Below are 23,702 nucleotides of genomic sequence, written 5' to 3' on the forward strand. Positions count from 1 at the left end.
ACGTGATTGACTCACATTGCCTTTGCGATCTACTGATCGATAGCGATCGATTATTTGGGCACCCCTGCTGTTATGGTATCCTGTCCTGACATGAGGAAAGGGGTTTAGTCCCAAAAAAACTGCCTTATTTCCATTTCCTATTTATGAACTTTAATCAATACAGTTACAATACTACTTGATTCTACGTAAAACAAAACAATTTTTTTCTACCTTTTGTCATTTCTGCTTTAATCATTTTCTCTTCGCTCTCTTCTTTCTATTCAGTGTTTGGCCTTGTTCCCTTCCATGCAACATCTGTCCTCTCTTTGCCCCTTCCACCCAGTCTCTGCCCTCTCTCTCTACCCCTTCCATTCACCCTCTCTGCCCACTGACCACCCTCTCTGCCCTTTCCATCCAGTGTTCGCCCTCTCTCTGTTCCATAGGCATCTTCCCTCTTTCTATGTCCCTTCAATAAACTGTATATCCTTTGCCCTTTCTCTCCTTTGTACATGATTCATTTCAGCTTCACCCGCTCCCCTATGCTCTGGCATCTCTCTCTTCTTTCCTTCCTTCCTTCCTTCCCACTCCACCCCATGGTCTGGCATCTCTATCTCCTTCCCTTCTCTCCTCCCATGCCCTGGCATCTCCCTCCTCCCCCTCACCCTATATGCGCTGACATATCTCCCCCCTCCATGGTCTGGTAGCTCCTTTCCTTTCCCTCCCTCCCATGGTCTTGGCATCTCTTGCCTCTCCTCTCCCTTCCCTGGTCTTCCCCCTCCCCCATTTGGTGCAGCAGCAGCTTTTCTCTCCCCCCCAATTGGGTGCACCAGCTTTTCCCTTCCCCCTCCCCCCAAAATTTGGGTGCAGCAGCAGCAACATTTCTCTTCCTTCCCCCTCCCCCCCTAAAAATGGGTGCAGCAGCAGAACATTTATCTTCCCCCTCCCCCATTCGGTGCAGAAGCAGCATTTCTCTTTCCATCCCTCCCAGCTCACACACCCGTCTGTAGAGTCGCTAAGCAAGTTGTAAGCTTCCCTCCATCTCTGACCTATCTTTCATAGGTCAGCGACGGAGGGAAGCTTACAACTTGCTGCTTTTACTTGCTTCGGGCCTTCCTTGTTGCCGGGTCCTGCCTACTTTCTGTTTCCGCGAAGCCAGGACCCAGCAGCGAGGAAGGCCCAAAGCAAGTAAAACCATTAACCTCAGTTTAATGGGATAAGGCTTTAGAAACTTGGTAAGCCCTACAAGTGGTTTGCTGCTAGGCACGCTGGGACAAGGCAGGGAGGACAGGGGTTTTCGTTACAGAAGTTGCACAGGCTGACAGGCGCAGACAGGCCACACAGGTAACGGCTTCCCAATACCTTGATCATGAGTCCCAGCAGGATGACCATGGCCAAGCACGACACCTTATCAGCATGATTTTGAATCACGAACTCGTGGCTGAAGACCGGGGGGCTCTTATTTTTCTTCCACAGCCCCATGCTGGCTGGCCAAGGGACTCACCACCCTCCCTGCACCGCAGCACAACGAGCGCTAAGACGGGCCAAGCTTGCAGACGCTAACCTCCCCTCTTTCAGAGGCAAACTGAAAACCAATCGTCCTACCAGCCTCCTCCGCCTCCTCCTGATCCCTCCTTAGGCACAACTCACCACGCACATAAGCTTGCTTCCCTCCCTCCCTTAATTCAACTCGCTGTCCTATCTCCCGCCTTAGCCTGCAGCGAATTTAACCCATGCGCTCCAGGGCTTTAAAAAATTTTGACAGCCCGGCGCTCACCTAAATTAGCCGGGTGGAGCGCTTGGCTAAAACCCGCTAGGGAGAACATTGACGTGTAATAGTTATAGTGGGATAAGGGCCTGAATCCCCATCTCTATAATTTACTACATTGCCCACTAGGCTATTCCAGGAACCTGCTTGCTTCTCTATTAGGACTAGCTATAACATTGGGACCTGGAAAATTGACAGCACCCAAGCATAATGCCTGTGTCTGTACATAGCTCCTGGCACTGAATTCCCAGGCCTAATTCAGTCTATGGCAGTTGGTGTTTATAAAAATATTTCATTGCCACTGGATGAATATTGCCTGGAGTATGCTTTCCTGAAGTAGATATACTAGTTCTGGCATATTTCCTCTGTCTGGTTGGAGGTGAGGCAAAATATCTTCGTCACAAAAGCAAAAAAAGTCTCAACTCCTACTTTTAAAAAAATGGTGTCTTTCTAATGCAGTGTTTCCCAAATCTGGTCCTGCAGGCACCCCAGCCAGTTAGGTTTTCAAGATGTATCAGTTAATATTTGTAAGAGAGATTTTCTAGCACTGCCTCCGCTGCATGCACATATTTCTCATGACTATTCATTATGAATATCCTGATAACCTGGCTGGCTTGGGTGCCTCCAAGACCAGGTTTGGGAACCACTGTTCTAGTGTATTTTAAAATGAATTTTGAGAATTGTAGCTCTCTTGAACAGCCAAAAGTATATATTCTTAAAGATTTATTTTATATATATATACATATACATATATATATATATATATATACACACAGTGGTACCTTGGTTTGTGAACATAATTCTTTCCAGAAGCATGCTTGTAATCCAAAGCACTCGTATATCAAAGCAAATTTCCGCATAGGCAATAATGGAAACTCGGACGATTCGTTCCACATTCCAAAAACTTTAATAGAAATTACAGTACTGTACATACTTGAATTTCAAAATCTCATTTTGAACAGTTACTACACTGCGGATGAATTGGATGTGATGCTTTTATTACATTCAGCCGTGCTCAGCGTGAGATGTGCGTATGTTGTGCCCTCTTGAACATGTTGTGCATGTATTACATTCAGCTGCGATCAGTGATGCGACGCACATATATTGTGCGTATTTGACGTGATGCACGTATATGTGCTCATACTGAAAAACAACGCTCATTTAGTGAGTTAAAATTTAAGAAAATGTTTTGCTTGTCTTGCAAAACACTCATAAACCACATTACTTGCTATCCAAGGTTTGTATGTATATATTCACACACACACATACACACACACACACACACACGTGGTGCAGGAGAGAAACATTTGCAGATCCACTCTCTGTGCTGTATATGCATATTCTTTTCTGCATAAACACCTGACCAGTCTATCCTGCAGTTGCATAATTCTAATTGTGTAAGCTGAAAAATGGCTGTGTTCGGATTTATTATGGATTTTTACTTTTTAATATGGGTTATTGAGTAATGTATATGTGATTTACATTAAAATGAAATTGTATTATTTCTAAGCTTTGGTATATGGTCTTCCTTTATTTCATTTTTATTGGAACACTACTTTGGTCATAAAAGCTCACAGTTTGGTCAGACCTGTCTAAGGCCTCCCAGCAGCCTGTGGTTAGGGAAATCTCAGTAGCAAGAATTGTGATCATGCTTGACGTCAGAAAACTAAATCATCTAAGTATAGAATAGACATTCTTGGCTGTTTTATGCTTGAAAAGATCCTTTGGGAAGTCACGCACATACATAGTGGTTCCTCTTTTAAAATCCTAGAAGCTTTACCAAGCTGAAGAGGCTTTTCTCCTATGGCCTCTATTGAAAGACATCACCCAGGTATAAGGACATGTATCCTGCTATCCATGAGAAACAATGCTACAGGTAAATAACCTATCGATTTTGCCACGTTTTCCAGTAAACTAGCATACAATGCATTGCAGTAATCTAAAATACTGGAGATACAATAAAATATGCTGTCATAGGCTTCAGCCTGATCTGAAGCTTGATTTAGCAAAAGGGGTAAAGGGAAAAGGATTGGGACTTGTATACTGCCTTTTTGTAGTTTTACAACCACACTCACAGGAGTTTACATACTTCAAGCATTTTCCTTGTCTATTCTGGTAGGCTCACATCTATCTAATGCACCTGGGGTAATGGAGGATTAAGTGACTTGCCCAGGGTCACAAGGAACAGGGTCTGCTCATTGTTCGATAACAGCTCTAACCACTACGCCACACTCTCCTGCTGAGTTGGTCAGTATATCAGTTTTCATCCAGTTTTCCCCTGAGGTAATACAGCAGTGCTCATCAATCTTTCTGTGGCCATGACCCCAATTCAAGTGGCTGGAAAAGCATGTGACGCCCAGGTGATGCAAGACAACGATGTCTTATGGAGCACTTGTCCAGGTCACAACTCCAGCATGGCTTTCAGGACCCTGTTTAGGGCTGTGACCCACAGTTTGGGAAGCTGTGCAATAGAAGATGCAACTGCCTCCAGGACCAAATTTTGGTAGGCACCAGAGCATTAGTGTTGCCATTAAACCTCCATCTGGACCCACCATTTATTTTTCAGAGTGGCAATAGCATCGGCGTTAACCCTACAATAACAGAATCAAGAGAAAATTCAGACCTGATATTACCCAGCCCCTTCTATGGGTTTCCATGGTAACAGGAAGGGAGTTGGATGCTTCAGAGCCTTGAGGCCTCATGCTGAATTTTCTCTCCCAACTTGCTGCTGCAAGGCCATTACTGCCACCACCGCTCTGGAAGACAAATGGAGCTCAGGTGGATAGGGGGGAATGGGAAGCCTCCCCTCCCCTCATTGTCTAAGGGTACCTAAATTTAAATCCAGCCCTGTCTACAACTATTAATAATTTCTATAGCACTACTAGACATCTGCAGTACTGTGTACACATTATAAGCAGGTAATTTCTCTGTACCTAATGGGCTCAAAATCTAAGTTTCTGTACCTGGGACAATGGAGGATTAGGTGACTTGCCTAAGGTCACAAGGAGCTAGAGTGGGGATTGAACTCAGTTCCCCAGGACCTCAGTCCACTGCACCAACCATTAGGCTGCTCCACTCAACTGAGGTGTGGTTAGGAATTGAACCCAGGCCTCTGTCATGGCAGACCCAAACTCTACCACTTGGACAAGATATTAAGGGACGCAATGCACTCATTTTTTAATCCACGTAATGTGAACTGTGCTGTCTTTCACCACTCATTTTCCTTCATTATTCTACAAGGCATTTCCTCCTGTTATTTTCTATAAAGCTGCTAAAAATAAAGGCCAATAAAGTTTTCGCTATAGGTAATCCCATGGCTAAACTGAAAAGTTTCACTATTTGCAATCCCACGGCTAAACTGAAAAGACCTCCTAATTCTTACCCTTCTCAGTATAGACCAGGGATGTGAAACTCAATCACATAAGGGGCTGAAATCTAAAACACAGGCTGTCATGGCCAAATTATTTTATTAAGATACTTAGTCTTAGAAGAAGTATAGATCCTTCCTCACCCTGAGACACCATTCCAGCGATTCCCGTGGTTATTTTCACCTCATGGATGTTACCATATTTAATCTCAACTTTATTCAAATAGTCATTTTAGGCATAGGCAGTGGAATGCTCTGCCCAAGCCCCGCCTCCTAACGGCTGAGATATATCAGTTCAGAAGTGCTCCATCTTTGTTCTTTAGAAGATATATATGGACAATTCATTGTGCAATAGAAGCCTTGGGGGCTCATAATTGAAACGGAAATATGTCTAAAAACCAGCCTAAATCGGCACTTGGACGATCAGTAAGACAAGTTGTCCAAGTACTGATAATCAAACCGGGTTTTAGACATATCTAAAAACGACTTAGGCCTTTTCAGTGCTGCTGTACGACCAGAGCTAAAAGGGTCGTTTTAGGAGGAGTGGTGAGGGTGGGATTTAGGTGGGACTTGAAGGCTGACCTAAACTTAAGTCGTATTGCAAGTATAACCAAAAGTTTAACCAAGGCTGCCTGGACGGAACTTGTACGTTGTAACTTAGGCCATGTAAAACCAGGTCTAAGTGCCAAAAAGGTACTTTGTGTTTGCAAATAAGCACTGCAAACACAAAGTACAGACCCCCACACACTGTCCCAGTGATCACGGACCCCCGCTACAACATCATAAAAATCAGAATAAAAACGTACATACCTGCCTCCAGAACATCAGCACCTGGCATAGCAAAGCCTAGTAAAGCTGCACAGAGGTGGCTTAAGTAGTGTTGGAGGTGGGCTAGTGAACCATAGAGAGGAGGACCCAGGTCCATAAGCCACTCTAACCACTGCATTTATGGTGGAACACATGCATCCCCAAACCCCCCCCCCCTGTACTGCGATATTGGTGCTACCTGCAGCCATGAGGATTATTGGGGTGGTAGACAGGTGGGTCTAGTAGGTTTTGGGGGGCTCACCATGACCTATAAGGGAGTTATGGTGAAATGTTTATGTGGCATCCTTTTGTGAAGTTCGCAGCAGTGCCCCACTACTTTGTTGCCATGTCTAGGTGTCCAGTCCATTACTTTGCTGGCCCTTCCCACGTCCAAAAGGTCCTTTTCTAGGCGTTTTTGACTTGGATAAATTTTTGAATGAGAATGGGGTATAAAGATAGACGACTTAGCGGTCTGGGCAATCAAACAGCTGGACATACAATTAGATGACGTATTTTTCAAGAATGGACTTTAGATACTGCCGACTTTGGGCGACTAGCAACTTAGGCCCAAAACGGGCTTAGATGTTTCTTTCGATTATGCCTCTCTTAGCGTTCAAGATAATATGCTGTGATTAAGAAGTTATACAGTATTAACGACATTGTATCGCTGTATGGCGCCCTGTTGAAGCACCTATGAACACACTAAAACTTAAGAACAATTTTTGCATGTCTCGTAACACTTTTCAATTTTGATAAAACAAGATTTTTTGACGGGTGAGGGATTGTGTGCTTATTAACTATTTGTCTCCTATCCCATCCCAAGCAATTGTTTGGACTTAAATCCCCTGGGGCTCATACGCTAAAAACCGGCCTCCCTTCCTAACCCCCAACCTGTGCAGCCTCTGTCCTTCCCAACCCCCTTCCCAGCCTGCGCAGCATCTGTCCTTTTTGCTTTCTCAACCCCCTTCCCCCTGCATCTCATGCAGCATGTCCTTCCCACATTCCTAACCCCAATCCTCCTCTCTCAGCTGGATCCTAAGTTAAGACCTGTCTCCAGTTCCCAACTCCCCCACCTACCTTCCACTGAAATTTTAAATCTTTGGGCAGCCAATGCAAAGCCAGACTTCTGCTGTCGGCCTGCCCTGAAGTGTTCTTTCTGCAGCACTTCCTCTTCCTGCGCAGGCAAAATGCTCAAGAAAGAAAACTTCAGGGACAGAACGACGGCGGGAGGCTGACTTCATGTCAGCTGTCTGAAGATTTTTAATTTCAGCGGCGGGGAGGTGGTAGTGTTAGGCGCAGAGTTACTGCGAGCCACATAAAATGGCCAGGTGGGCCAGATTCGGCCTGTAGACCTTGTGTTTGACACATGTGGTATAGACAATGAGAGTATGGGAAAACCACACAAATGTTTTTTCTCTTTCAAGGGCTGGCACTTGCCAGTAAGCTCAGTTTCTCCCTTGGCAATGTTGTGGCTCTGCTGCCAGATCATAAATGAAAGACCAGTTTTGCAGCAACTCTCTACCTGACCTCAGCAGGGAGCCTGGGAACTGCTAGAAGCACAGTACCCAGACAGACCCTCAGATTTCACAGAAAATAACCTTCAATTATAATTTATTGTTGCTTCCAAAGAAGACTCTATCAGCCCTAAAAATCCTTCAGGAAATCTTGTTAAACAAAAAAATATATAAAAAAGGCTTCACATCTGCTTTATGATAGAAACAGGATAGTGACCTTCAGTTTGTCTCAGTATGACAATGCATATTTTCTTATAAAAGGCAACTTCATATTTGGGATTGGTCAATTAAAACCAGGAAAATTCATCTTGTTCCCTAGTGATTTGCTGTCAAAGTCTTATCAAGGACCTCTTGGTACTTCCAAGCCTTTTCTTTATTTTTTCTCAAGAAGCTCTCACGGGCTGTTCTCCATGCCATGGGACACACTTTCTTATCATTAAACCTCCCAGAAGCACCCTCCAGCACATCTCCTTTCTGTCTGATGAACCAGAAGCCTCATCAGCAGAACAGAATTCTGAAGGCAGAATGTCATTTGTTTTGGTTTTGTTGTTATTTTCAATCCTATCAAATTGGAGAAAAATATTATTGTTGGGGTAAAGAAATTGTCTGATCAATGCTGAGTCACAATTGTCTGTATGTATCACTGAATGTTCAGTGTTCTTTTTATGTAAATCACTCAGAACTTATGGCAGGGCGGCATATAAGAATTAAGTTTATTATTATTATATATATATATATATATATATATATATATATATATACTAGTCTTTAAGCCCGTTACATTAACGGGTGCTAGAGATGTCTGTCTATCTGGGGTTTTTTCTTTGTCTCTCTCTTCTTGGACGCTGTCTGTCTGTCATTCGTTCTGTCTGTATTTCTCTGTTGCGCCCTGCCTGCCTGTATCTCTGTGGCCCCCTTCTGTGTCCCCTCCCCTTCCCAGAGCAAACCATGATTGTTTTGTGCCCCCCAGAACAGCCCTCCGCCAGCAGCCCCCTTTCCCTCTCCCCTTGTTGTGCCATGCCTGCGTACTCCATGGCCTCCTTCTATTCCCCCCGATGATTGCTGTCTGCCCCCAGCACCCCCCCAAAGCAGCCCCCTTTCCCTCTCCCTTGTTCTACCATGCCTGCGTGCTTCGTGGCCCCCTTCCCCCCAAAGCAGCCCCCTTTCCCTCTCCCCCTGGTCCCCTGTTGAGCAATGCCTGCCTACTTCATGGCCCCCTTCCGTTTCCACCCCCTCCCATTCTTACTTTCCCTCCATGCCTCCAACTGGAGCTGGTCCTCTCGGCCCAGATCGTCGTGCAGCAGGCCCAGCATCCTGCCCCGGTACTGCTCGCCGTCGGGAAGGTGGAGAGCGGCCTGCAAGGTTCGCTACAGCGGCTGGTGAACCTCAGCAGGCCGCTTTAAAGAGGAGCGGCAGCAGGAGGGAGGAGTTGCTGGCACACGTGCCTCAAGCTAGCGCAGGCGCCGTGAGGACTGCCACAGAAGCACACCTCACGGCACCAGGAATCACGCAGTTTCAACAGCGCATGCGCGCTTAGGGTTTTATATACAGAGATATATATACTAGTCTTATAGCTCGTTACATTAACGGGTGCTAGAATATATGTGTGTGTGTCTGTCTGTCTGTCTTTCTTTCTCTCTCTCTCCTTAGCCGCTTTCTGTATTTCTGTCTTTCTTTCTGTCTTTCTTTTTCCTCGGCTGTCCACCCATTCTCCCTTCCTTTTACCTTCCCTGTGTCCACCACCACACCTTCACTGCTCCCCTTATTCAGCAGCAGCAATTCTCCCTTTTTTTAATCTCCCCCCTGTCCAGTAGCACCTCTTTTCTGTCCCCCTGTCCAGCAGTAGGCCTCCCTTCCTTTTTCTCCCCCCGCCCCCCCCTGGTCTCTTCCCCTATCCATCAGCACCTCTTTCCTGCTCCCCGTCCAGCAGTAGGCCTCCCTTCCTTTTTCTCCTCCCTGGTCTCTTCCCCTGTCCAGCAGCACCCCTTACCTCGCATCTGCCTTCCGCCGCCAAGAGCCGCCATGGCTGATGGCCTCCGCGCCGCCTGAAGCTGACAAAACCCTAAGCCACGCATGCGCACTCCTACCTGCGGGGACCTACAGCATACGGAAAATGGGAGCACGCAGGTAAGAGTGCGCATGCGCGGCTTAGGGTTTTATTATATTAGATATATCTTTGGTCTTGTGAAAAATGCTAATTTTTTTTGCCAATTTCATTATAAAATCATGAAATCAATCCCTGGAACCAACAAACAGGCAATGTTATCAAGGTGCAGTAAAAAAGAGCTTTTACCACACCTTGAATTACCATGGGCGTCACCAACCTGCAAAATCTCAGTACCACAGCTTGCTGACTCCTGTGAGCCACTTCACAAACAATGCTATGTTTTTATTTGTTTATTATGCCTATTAGATTCTTGATATACCGCCTTTCTGTGGTGCAATCAAAGTGATTTACATATTACATACAGCTTACCTTTTCTGCCTCTAGAGGTCTCAAAATCTAATAGTCCAAGAACATCTGGCCTTAAATCCATGACCTACTGCACTCAGGGTGTGGCTTAAAGGGCCATTTGCTGTCAACCCCCTAATCCAAAGTCCCCACCTCCTCTATCATCATCTGACCCCCCTTCCCTAATCCAAAATTTACTCCTGATCCCATGATCAGACTCCTGCCCAGAGACCCATGGGACCACCAGGTACATGCTAGTAACCTCCGAGAATGAGGTGGGATCTTTGGATCAGAGACCACCACAAGTTGATACTACAAGATTCAAGCCTACATGGAGGAAAAGATCTCAGAATCACCCTTTGGGAATCATATAAAGTTCACCCCAAAAGTAGTATGGTGATAAATATCAATCATCGATCAAAAAACCTCCATCCTTTCCTACAAAATATTCTTTAGTGTATTTATTATTTTATTTTCTTAAATTCTTTTCTTAAATTCATACTATTTAATAGCTGAATGAATATAGTGACTCAAGCCAACAAAAATACAGGCTAAACTGCTCAGCAATCTCCCTATGTTCGATCATAAAGTGCATAAAAACGAACATTTATCTGATATTGAAGGTAGATCAAAGTGTTCCACTGCACAAATTGATTATTGGAACAGAAAGGAAGTCAATAAACCCTCCGTATCTGTGCTGAGATCAGTTAAAGTGCTAAATGCAGTAAGGTTTTGAATTCTAAATAGATTAACCAAAGACGTGCACTCGTTTCTTAATAAAGCCCAGTTACTAGGGCGAAATGGGATCCGTCGAAACCTTACTGCATTTAGCACTTGAGTCACTATATTCATTCAGCTATTAAATAGTATGAATTTAAGAAAATAAAATAATAAATTAAATACACTAAAGAATATTTTGTAGGAAAGGATGGAGGTTTTTTGATCGATGATTGATATTTATCAACATACTACTTTTGGGGTGAACTTTATACGATCCCCAAAGGGTGATTCTGAGATCTTTTCCTCCATTTAGGCTTGAATCTTGTAGTATCAACTTGTGGTGGTACTTAATTTTCTTGTTGATACACATCTTTCACTGTTTTTGTCTTTGGATCAGAGACTCAGGAGTCCTCCGAGAATGAGGGTGGGGAGTCTTTGAATCAGAGACTCAGGAGTCGATTAGGGGGTGGGAGGGCAGGGACTTTGGATCGGGAGGCTGGGTAATGATTAGGGAGGGAGGGTTAGAAAACTGTCAGTTTTCGAGCCACCTTCAGCACAAGTCTGCCTTTGCAGCCCTTTTAAGGGCTCTGAATTCAAGATCCATCCTTGGAATCCAGCACAGTGAAGGGGAAGGAAGATCGAGGCATCCCCCTTCACTGCACCGGAGGAGCCCGAGATCGGCGGTTTGCCCCGCCCCCAACAGCCACTTTCAGCACAAGTCTGCCTTTGCAGCCCTTTTAAGGGCTCTGAATTCAAGATCCATCCTTGGAATCCAGCACAGTGAAGGGGAAGGAAGATCGAGGCATCCCCCTTCACTGCACCGGAGGAGCCCGAGATCAGCGGTTTGCCCCGCCCCCAACAGCCACTTTCGACACAGTCCCTCCTTCCTCCACCCCTCAAGCAAGAGAGATTTATCCTGCACTGCTCATTTAGGAACCTTGCTCTCCTCAGCTCATTCGAGTGCTACTTTTTTTTTTTTTTTTTTTTCTTCTCTCAGCCCACTGCTGGTCGTCGAGGGGGAAGAAGAAAGGGAAGAAAGAAGGAAAGGGAAGGGAAGAAAAAAAAAAAAAATGGGGCGTGGCCTGATTGCCGCGGTGATTACACATATGGTGTAACGGCTCCTTACACCTGCACCTAGTTTTAAATTAAACCGTGCTATTATATCTTATATTTTTATACAATCGGAGAGAACTTGATGCAAAGAACTTTAATTTGTATCTGAAACCGAATATCTCGGAGTTATTGAACTCGTCTGCCTAATAAACAAAACAAATCAGATCGCCACAACTGGGGTCCCTGTCGACGCTTGTTGGTAAGTGAGCCCTCTTTTAGTGCGCAACAATCCGTCATGCCAGTAAAATCGTCGAAAACGCCGAAACACAAAATTGACTACTCCATGCTCAAAATGGCGGCGTCACCAATTCCCACTCCAACCTCAATACACTGGAGTGAATGGGCACAGGAAATTTCAAAAATGGTCACTAAATCCTTGGAAGATAAACTTCATAAATTACAATCAGCAGTTGACTGCATTAATGACCGCTTTGAAACACAGGCTGGCCGTATTACAGCAGTAGAACAGAGGATATCTGAAAATGAGGACGCAGTACTACATGAACGGGAGAGTGTGATTAGTTTACAGACCCAGGTGACAGCACTGACAGAACGTTTAGATGCTCAGGAGAACCGTCAGCGTCGTAATAATATACGAGTAGTGGGGCTACCTGAGCTCCAAGCAGACCAAGACCTCTATCACTTCTTCCAAGTTTGGCTACCAAAGCAACTTGGCCTGGTGACCCCAACGTCTGGTTTTTTATGCGAACGGGCACACCGTTTGGGCCAACGTACAAGTGATAACAACCACCCGCGAACAACGATTGCTAGATACATCAACTGGAAAGAAAAGGAGCTTATCATGCAAGCTTTTCGGAAATCTGGCCGGCTTGAATATAAAGGACAAAAATTGCTACTATTCAATGACTACTCTTTACATGTATCCTCCCTTCGTAAGGCGATGACACCACTATGCTCCATACTTCATCATCGAGGAGTGCGATTTGCACTTATATATCCTGCATCCTTACGCATTTGGCATGATGGGAAATCACACACCTTCACAGACACAATAACTGCTCAACAATTTATAGATTCTATACCTGTGACAGTAGCTGGCGGCGCCCTGGCGATGGATCCAACGGTCTAACTCCTCTTATTTTTGCATCTTTTAAACCTACCTTAGATTGATCAATATAGAGATATGACATCCTGCTTGGATAGCTCCAAATTCACTGTCTATTTTGTCTATTCATCTTCTTATAATTCATAATGAATTGTATATACTATGTCATATATTCTGCTAAATCAAGCACACTAATCTCAAATTTTCTATTATTGAATAGGTGTGGAATTTATTAGTTGTTCCATATGTGTTATTATTCCGTGGTCACAGGATCACATTTAAAATGTTTTAAAATATGTAGAATAGTGTGGTCCATTCTTTTTCTGACCATATACTATGCTGATTTCTTTTCTTTTACTTTCACACTTTTTTTTATCTCTCTTCTTCTTAGACAGGAGTGTCTGCCCGAGCTTACAATTATATCAATTATTTTTCTGGACAGAGGAGATATAATCTATGATTCAACAATATATATCATATATTATGGCTAATTTACATGTTTTTTCCTTTAATGTGAATGGTCTTAACCATCCCATTAAAAGGAAAAAGATAGCTAATTATGTATCCAATAAACATCCTGATATAATTTATTTGCAGGAAACCCACCTCCTACCCGCTGCTGCCTCGAAATTTCAACTAAAGGGATTTTCAACTCACTTATATTCCCCTGCAACTCATCAAAAGAAAAATGGTGTGTCAATATTTTTCAATGATAAACTATTTCCCGTTATTCACAATTTTAAAATAGACACTGAAGGAAGATGGTGTCTAGTACATGCTGCGATACACTCAACTAATTTTATTTTTCTTAATATATACGGCCCGGTCAAAGACCACCCAAACTTTTTCAAAGAGCTTCAGCTGGCGATAGTTGAATTTGATACTTGTTCTCTGATATTGGGAGGGGACTTTAATCAAATTCAAGATCTATATATTGACAGATCTTCTTCTTGTAAACCCTCCAAATCCAAGTCTTTCACAGCTCTTCATGCTTTAAAGGATGCCTTTTCTCTTGTGGATCCTTGGCGCTTGCTTTACCCGAAAGGTAGAGAATACACACATTTTTCACCTCCACATAATACATACTCGAGAATCGATTATTTTCTCTTATCCCCTTCTCTTATTCAAGATCTCACCAATACCATTATACATCCAATCTCTCTCACTGATCATGCTGCCATCTCTTTATATATATCCATCTCAGCCCCACATAAGGAATCCCCCTCATGGCGGCTAAACAACGCCTTACTGCTAGACGAGGAAATTATTGAAATAATCAATTCTTTCACTGCGGAGTTTTTTGAAAATAATTCTAAAGATCCTGAAATTTGTCCTTCCATTGTCTGGGAAGCATATAAAGTAACCCTTAGAGGTGAATTGATTAAAATTGCCTCTTGGAAAAAGAAACAGTCCATGAGAAAGGAAAAAGATTTAGAAAACTCCATCAAAACCTTAGAATTACAACATATGTCTAATCACATACATGACCCAAATACTTTCCAACGTATTCAAAATCTTAAATATGAATATAATACTTTAGTTTCATATATAGCTAGGCGTGATATTTTTATCTCTAACTCTGGACATTACATGGGAGATAATATAATGGGTCGTCCTTTGGCCAGATACCTTAAAAATAAATCTAAAAGACTACATATAACGGCTATTCAAAATTCATCAGGTCAATTAGTCAAAACCAGATCTCTAATTTCCTCTCAATTTGAAAAATTCTATACTTCTTTATACCAATCCGAATCTACCACTCCTGAAGCAGATATAGACTCATTTCTTACCTCCTTAACTCATCCGACCATTCCAGAATCTGTTAAATTGGAACTTGATTCTCCAATAACTATATTAGAAATTGAAACTGCCATATCTTCCTTACCTGCTGGGAAAGCCCCTGGCCCAGACGGCTTCACGAACGAATTCTTTAAGCAATTTCGCACCCTACTAGCTCCTCATCTCCTTAAATATTATGACTTCCTCCACTCCACTCCGGACAAGCAATTCAATTTCACCGAGGCCACCATTGTAGTAATCCCTAAACCTGACAGAGATGACACTTTAGTTAAAAACTTTCGCCCCATCTCTCTCCTCAATTTAGACTACAAGATAATGGCAAAATTACTTGCATTAAGACTTACCAAAATAATCCCATTGCTTATACATAAAGATCAAACAGGGTTCATTAAACAAAGATATATAGGAGACAACCTGCGCCTATTTCACTATATTAACGCTCATGCTAAAACAATGTCAGACCCTGTAATAGGCCTAGCTATTGATGCTGAAAAAGCCTTTGACCGAGTGGAGTGGCCTTTCCTTTTCCATGTCCTGAAGTGGTATAATTTTGGCCCATTTTTTACAAACTGGATAAAAACGCTATATCATCAACCCACAGCTCGTATTAGGATTAACAATTCTTTATCCAATAAATTTCCCCTCCATAGAGGTACTCGACAAGGCTGTCCTCTCTCACCATTACTATTTAATCTAGTGTTAGAGCCACTCCTTTCAGCTATACGACAAAGTCCCTCAATTAAAGGTATTCCCTCCTCTGATCGAGATTTCAAATTAGCAGCTTATGCTGATGATGTTTTACTTTTTCTGAGAGACCCTTTACTCTCCCTTCCCAATCTTATTCACATTATCACTCAATACTCCCTCCTTTCCGGATACTCTGTTAATTGGGAGAAATCAGAGATCTTCCCTCTAAATGATAATATACTTCCATCAGATTTGGCTCATTTTCCTTTCTCATGGTCACATGAAGCTGTGAAATACTTGGGGATTTTAATACATAAAGATTCGGTTCATGCTCAAGATCTGAATATATCTAAAGTCAAAAATCTAGTTCTAAACACTACATCTCGATGGACTCCACTCTTTTTATCCTGGAGGGGTAGAATTGCATCCATCAAAATGACTCTGGCCCCTCAAATTAATTATATCCTTTCTATGCTCCCTCTGTTATGCCGGAAATCATTATTTAATTGGCTAAATATGAAAATATCTGAATTCATTTGGAACAAGAAAAAACCTCGAATTGCTCTCGCCAAACTGAAAGCCTCTAAGATCAACGGTGGTCTCAACTTTCCTGATTTCTATCACTATTATATTGCTTCATTAGCCAAATATGGAGCTTACTGGCTCACTAACTCCTCCACTCAAAATCTTCCCACTCAAGATCTTCCTGCCTGGTTTGAAATGGAATGTTTTTTATGTACGCCTTTACACATCTCATGCTTACTAACGGTGTCAATACCAAGGCACTTAAAGAGATACTCTTTATTGGGTGCAACGCAGCATGCTCTTTATCTTATAGATACATTGACTGAAATCTCAGTTAATGTTAGTCCACTCATGTCCCTTTGGAACAATCCCAAAATTCAAAATCACGACAAATCTCTATCATGGAAAAGGTGGCAGCGGGCAGGCATATGGTTTGTCCATCAATTGTCTACCCTCAACTCGTTAGTTCCATTCGATATACTGTGCTCTACATACTCGCTGCCTCCTTCTACTTATTCACAATGGCGTTCTCTCACTGGAGTGTTGCCTTCTTTGCATATACGATTTGACTATATGACTTCCAAAAATACTATTTACAACTGGTCTTCTCTGTCTCTATTAAAAGGCAAGGCGATATCATCCTTCTACAATATTTTAAGAGATCACTCCTTCACTTTTTCACCTCACTCTATGAAGCACTGGGACGCTATACTTACCACTCCGCTTTCTGACATTGATTGGGAGCTTTTCTGGTCATCGACAAATCGCCCGCTTTTATCTTCTAGAGTATCACAATCAATGTACTTTCTTATGTGGCAGGCAATATGGACCCCACTTCGCATGTGGAAAGCTAACTGACTCTGTTTGCTGGAACTGCTTGAAAGAGGAAGGAACTCTTGATCATATGTTATTTCATTGTACTCTAGTCCGCTCTTTTTGGACCTATGTCTGGAACACCATACAATCTATTACTAACTGCTCAGAAGAAATCTCTATAGACATTGTAATCCTTCGCTCTCAACACCCATGTTTCACACAATCAAATTGTCCACCTAAACTCATTGATACCATGTTGGTGACTGCTCTCATGCACATTCTAAAAAATTGGAAATCACCCTCGCTATTAGATTATACCTTTTGGTGGAACTCTCTGAGTATGTATCATAGATTTGAATCCTATGCATATGAGAAGAGAGTTACATTCCGAACCTGCATGAACTTGAAATACAACAAATCTCCATGGTCATTCTTAGACTCCTATGTACGCTCATCTTCTTAGACACTCCTGTTATCCTTTTCTTCTCCTCTCTTCTCTCTTTCATTCTTCTTTCCTTTTTCTTTACTGCTCTCTCTCATCTTTATCTTATATATCCCTTACATACATTTTTAATAACTGGAGCCTTTGCTCCTATACAGTTAAACATAGATTTATATATTTTATATACAGAAAGCTTTATTTTGTTTCTATGTACTTTAAATGATTCTTGTATCCTTTAAAATACTTAATAAAAATTATTGAACTTAAAAAAAAAAAAAAAAGAAAACTGTCAGTTTCGAATGGCCCTTTAAACTGCAGTCTGGGAGCATCAAGCATCTGGTCATGGTTCTGAAGCCTGATCGTTCCTGGCAGTATAAAAAAAACAACAAAAACAGCTTTTATTTTATAGGCTATACCAAGGCTTGCAGTGTACACTCTATATATCGCAAACCATCCTATAGTATTTATATGGTAATTAGATGCTTCTTTGCATCTCATTACTAAGTAACTCATAGTGAATTACCTTAATGCAGCAAAACACCCTGCATTAGTGCCCTTTAAGTCACAATCCCCCTCTTTTACTAAGGAACACTCTTCCAGAGGCTGTTATAGGGGAAAACACCCTTCAGAGATTCAAGAAAAGGTTGGATAAGTTCCTGCTGGAACAGAATATACGCAGGTAAGGCTAGACTCAAATAGGGCACTGGTCTTTGACCTAAGGGCCGCCGCGTGAGTGGACTGCTGGGCATGATGGACCACATGGTCTGACCCAGCAGTGGCAAATCTTATGTTCATATGGCACGCTAAATGCTAATGTGTCCATAGACTATAAACCCTCCGTATCGCGCCAGCGGATCGTTCCACGCGAAGAAAAGTCGGAGAAGTGGCGGGCTCGATCGGCTGAAGACGCTTGAAGTGAACCTTTAGGATTTATGATGACAGACTGATGAAAAACTATGAAGGAAGGATTTACAACTGAATCTTACACACAGCGCTGCGGGTTCTCTGAAGAAGCCTACTAAGCCTATTCTCGGTGAAACGCGTCAGAACCTTGCCGGATCATCGCTGTATGGACATTTAAGTTAAGTCTAATTAAGTTCACCATTTTTGAAGCTTTTTATGCATTGGATATTTATTCACTATATGGACATATTATAATATCACACCGGTTTTTAGAAATATTTTTATTCACCTGTCTACCAAAATCGGTGGTGCAATGATAGATTCCGTGAAAAATGCTTTAGGGGTTTGTTTCCCCACGCTAAGCTTTTTCCTATCCACTCGTGGATTCTGAGAACCATTCGGGTTCAAAAGGTGTTAAAAATTATTGTGCATTGTTCCTTTTTTGTCATAGACTATAATGGGCATGTTAGCATTTAGCACGTGCTAAATCGGCTAGCGCGCCTTATTAAAAGACCCCCAATAAGAGGCAAATAACATGGGTTATTGCCCTTACACAGCTTGGTGACTTTCTTCCTAAATGTAATATGTAGAAATAAAAATATAAAGGTAAAGAAATAATACCTTTTTTATTGGACTAACTTAATGTACTTTATAATTAGCTGTCAAATTCTAATCTGAGGAAGAAGGGGTTACCATTGATTTTCCTTTCCTTATATTTTTGCTTTATTTCTACATATTACCTTGAAGAGTGGACTTACATGGCCACCACACCATTTCCTAAATGTTTAGCACAGCTTTAAATAAAAAGTGCCATTTCAATGTTTAGTAAAAATTTATTTTCGTAAAAGCCTAATTTTATTCAACATTAGTATGCCTGGCTTCTCAGCAGCAACAGGGAGGTGTTTTTCCACAGCTGATACATTTACCCGAATCTTTGTTAGCATTTCTCCATAATTAATGCAGATGTGCAAGATGGCAGCCTATGGATTCTTACATTATTGATGAACTTGGAGTGAGCTCCCTACAAGGGCTTAGAAAGCACATTTCCCTCCGGCTATTGCTTGCCTCTGTACTGCCTTGCCACAAGCGACATCTTCCTGTAGCATCTCTAAGAGCATTACTTCGATTAGAGCTTACTTCATGCAATACAGGAAATGTAAAGAAGCCCCTGGCAGCAGTCTGCGTGTGGCTGCAATGCCAATGCAGACAACAAAGTCTGCAGCTCAGAATTAACTTACTGAGCCTTGTAAAAGTCTTCACGCCCTTGCACATTTTTCACATTATGTCTAAAAAGTGCAATTCAAAATGCATGGAGCAGAGATGTTGACTAGCAGTTACAGCCATCAGGCTGACAACCAGGGAATTTCAATTTCTGCTGCTGCTCCTTGTGATCTTGGGCAAATTACTTAAGCCTCCATTGTCTCCAGGGACAGGGAAATACCTAGTGTACCTGAGAAAGCTGTGAGCTAAATCCAAGCAAGTAAATTATAGCAGGAGTTTGTTTTATAGCATGGCGCTAAACTTCTACTGTGAATAAGGTCAAAATTAGGTTAAGTATAGCACTGATCTACACAACATATACTCTGCACTTTCAACATCAAAGTACAATTATAAAAAGGTTCCAAAATTAATTAAGAAAGAAACCGAAAAGTCTCAATTCATATGTCTTCATGACCTTTGCCATAATAACACCAAATTAGCTCCATCCCAGAAATTGCCTTAACAAGACCGATAAATAGAGTCCTTTGATGTCCAAGCACAGTAGCTGTGCTGACCTGAGAAGTTTTGGATGAAAAAAAAGAATCAAGTCATTTCTATAATATTACGTGGATTTAAAGCAAAGTTCTAAATATGCCAAAACTGAGTTGCTGATTTAAAAAAAAAAAAAAACTTTGGGGAAAATTCTGTATAGGACACCTGTTTCTGCAGCCACCTAAAAAGCGGCTGAGAATTGCACACCGGTGTCCTTGTAATTTATGTATGTTTATTTTATGGAAACCGCTTAGAATATAGGCAGTATAAATTTTTAAATAAAAATACAGAATTGTGTCTGCCCTAAGAGACAGATGCCCAGCCCTGCCTAACCGGCCCGATTCTCTAACCAGTGCCCATATCACAGAGAATTGTGCCTGATCCCTTCCCATCAACTGATCGCGGAAAGGCCTAAAACTCCGGTTGGCCCAGGTGCCTAAGGCTCCTGCTAAGGGAGGGGCCTCAGACCCCTCCCAGTGCATCCCAGAATGTACCAGGAAGAGGAAGGCCCACCATTTTGGAAGAGGCGGGCCTGCCAGCAGGAGGGAGTAGACATCCCTCTTGCTGGCCATCTCCTAAAGGTATTGAGGGGGGTGTTGGGAGGTGTCTACCAGCCCTAAAAATCCTTCTGGAAATCTTGTTAAACAAAAAAAATAAAAAAGACTTCACATCTGCTTTATGATAGAAACAGGATAGTGGATTGATGGACTTTCAGTTTGTCTCAGTATGACAATGGCAGCGTCACATTTGGGATTGGTCAATTAAAACCAGGAAAATTCATCTCGTTCCCTAGTGATTTGCTGTCAAAGTCTTATAAAGGACCTCTTGGCACTTCCAAGCCTTTTCTTTATTTTTTCTCAAGAAGCTCTCACTGGCTGTTCTCCATGCCATGTGATACAAGTCAGGTAGTACATGGACTAGTATGTCAATGCGGAAGATGGTAAATTGAACAAAGCAAAAGAAAAATTAAACACCGGATTGCACAACACTTGAGTAATTTACGATTGGGAAAAACTGACCTGCCGCTGGTATCTCATTAGATTCAAAATAATCATTAAGTGGAAGATTTAAAGTTTGTGGTTTTAATTAGGGTGTAGTTGTATAGGGGTGAGAATGTGTCTGAGGTATTGATAAGAGCAGAAATTGATTTATTCATGGGGTATTATTGAACTTAATAAGGAAGTGGAATGGAATTTGTTATAATGTGTATCAGGTGAGGGTTTGGATATAAAAATGGTTAAAAGGGAAGCAGGAAGTTGAAAGCTGGCTCTTCATCACAGTGTAAGCTTGAATGAAGTCCCCAATCTGGATGTCTCATCCTGGCTGTTGCTTTAGCTAATAATTATAGGTGTGATATATGGAATATGATAATAAGTAGTAGAATCTTGTTATTTAGACATTTAAAGTGATTGTCTTATATTTATGGATGTTTTAGAAGGAATGGGAGCCCTTACTAGTCATAGCTCCTGAAGACGCTATACAGCGAAACGCAATCCTGTGTTGGGCTTGAGTGTTGATGATCCTTAAAACAGTCTTTATGGATTTGATATATTCAAAATGAAATTTTGCTTGAACATTGGATGAATGAACTTTGATAAATGCCTTTGGATACCGTTGGTGTTTTAACAGGCGAATGATGATGGTCTTCACAATGGACATTCACAACGTTTTTTAAGTTATGGGGGGAAGGGAGGGGCTCCTGTGATTGTGCATGTGGCTTGACATGTTTATGAGTATTTATTGAAGCTTAGAGGCTTATTATCAAAACACTTAAGACACACAAAGAACCATAGAAACTTATGAGCTCCTTAGAGTGTACAAATAGGTAAGGTAAATAAATATGTTAAGATTTGAATTTACAGCAATTAATAGCTTCCTTGTATTTGATGTGTAATGAATATGCACGAGACAGATTTGCATGCCTGTCACCTCTATTATATGCAAATCTGACTCATGTGACATTTTGCCTGGATACTGCACATTTTGTGTGCTATTTTTAAATATTTCATATTATTTGTACGATTACTTTAATATTTGATTATTGTTTATAATTTATACCCCTGAGGTAGACTATGGTGGGTGACAAGTGGACCGCATTGGGTACTTGCTTTTAAAAAGAATTATCCTTGGAATCTACCATATAATATATGCATTTTCTGGAACCTTAAATTTATGATCTACACTGATCCAACTTTAAAGAACTTTCACAAGATTTGGAGGATGGATACAAAGGTGTCTGGGTTCACATTATGACCTCTCCCCAATTCTAAAGGTGCATGCATACGCACTTGTATTTTCACAACAAGGCAATACCTTTTGTTTTGAAGGCAAAATTGCAGAGCTTGCATACATAAGGCCGCACATCAGTATGAGTGCGAATGTGTTTCTTCAGCATGCTGGGCTTCTTGCAGCGAATCCCACATTCTTCACATATGTACTTTCCTCTTCCACGCCCCCGCACATACACATAATCCTCGTTGGACTTTAAGCTATTTGGGTACAAAAGAGAAACACATTGAACGTTCAGTTTGCAGTTGTCACTCGTCAAATTTATGGCATCAAGCCTTAAGTTTAATGCTTTTTAGGAGTTTTATTAAATTAATCACATATTACTATTCACAGCTATCACTGCCTGAAAACAAAAACAAACCCAGTGAGCATAAACAATGAGGGCCAAATTCTGCAAATGGCACCAAAAGGTTAGGCGCCTATATCACGCCTACCGGCGCTTAACTTAATTGTATTAATTGACTTGGTGCGGTAATTGAATGCACCATTTAAAACTGATTAAAATTGCATCTACAACATGGCGTCTATAGTCAAAGTAGGCATATTTAGGGGCAGAGATGAACTTAGTTGTCACTAGGTGCGATTCTCCCAAAAATTTAGGTGGCAGAAATGTAGGCCTTTAAAACCCTGGCCTACATTACCAGCGCCTAAGTTGTTTTTCTTATGCACCGGTAGCTGTGATTCTGCTAACGGTGCCTAAGTATGATTGACACGTGGCAGGCGCCAGTTTTCTAGGCACCGGCTGATTTAGGCACCGTTTACAGAATCTGGGCCTGAGAGGTCAGAAAAGTAAGACCCTTTCTATCACCGGCAACCCCAACTGTATCTTTGGTCTGTTCATCGAGCCATACATAATGAATGACCTGATCCACGTGAAAACCCTTTCCAGTTTCAGGACCGGATAGCATTTTAGAAATGTAATACCTGAAAACCTCCACCAAAATGAAAACAAAAATGAGCAGGGACAATTGTACGAAGGATTTTCATATACTCTTTTCTCTAATGAGGCAGATGATAGACCTGGCAGTTCCCAAGCCTTCAAACTTGTACTTGCCACCATTTCTGGAGAGGAAATGATCTCATCTGCTGGTGCTTCTTCTGAGCTAATGACTTATGTGTGGATCTCTGCCTAAAGATGACACAGACTGAGTGGTACAGAATGCTGCTGCCCGTTTGATAGCAGGTGTAGGAGATAGTGATAAGTTCCTTCAAGCTACCTTTGTGGCAGTACCACTAGCTTCCTGTAATACTATGAATTCAAATTAACATTCATTTGTTTGTTTTTCAGTTTCTTAGGGGTGGTGGTGGCCCTTCTGTTTGGCCCAGAGATTTGTTTGGAATAATCCTGGTTGTGTCTTGTGTTCCCATCAGGCAGCTCTTTCGGGGATTCTCTCTATTGACTCAGTTCAATGAAACGTGCAAAAATAATTTCAGGTGTGCCTCCACTGCTACTATTTTGGGTTTCTGACAGTGATTTCTGCTCTGAAATGGCCACTGTCAAAACAGGATACTGGACTAGATGACCCAGAATGACTATTCTTATGATATGTTCCTATGATAGTCGTTTGGAGTAGAATTATTTGCAGAGTGGCAGTGCTTCCTTTTATGATAACAGGCCATTGAAACATCCAGTCTGCCCATCCACAGCTGTACTATCTCCTCCTTTCCCTACGAGATCCCATGTGTCTATTCATACAATCTT

The 23,702-nt window shown here is 42.0% G+C and overlaps 1 protein-coding gene across 3 annotated transcripts in view; it reads right to left on the bottom strand.

The window, feature by feature from the left end:
* HIVEP2 (HIVEP zinc finger 2) overlaps positions 1 to 23,702 on the bottom strand; it is a 428,321-nt gene that overhangs the window by 16,644 nt on the left and 387,975 nt on the right. For all 3 annotated transcript variants that reach the window (XM_033936471.1, XM_033936473.1, XM_033936472.1), the window contains one exon: positions 22,025 to 22,200. In XM_033936471.1, coding sequence (XP_033792362.1) covers positions 22,025 to 22,200 — 176 coding nt within the window. The remainder of the gene's footprint in view (positions 1 to 22,024; positions 22,201 to 23,702) is intronic.

Source organism: Geotrypetes seraphini, chromosome 3, assembly GCF_902459505.1.
Source record: "Geotrypetes seraphini chromosome 3, aGeoSer1.1, whole genome shotgun sequence".
NCBI lineage: Eukaryota > Metazoa > Chordata > Amphibia > Gymnophiona > Dermophiidae > Geotrypetes > Geotrypetes seraphini.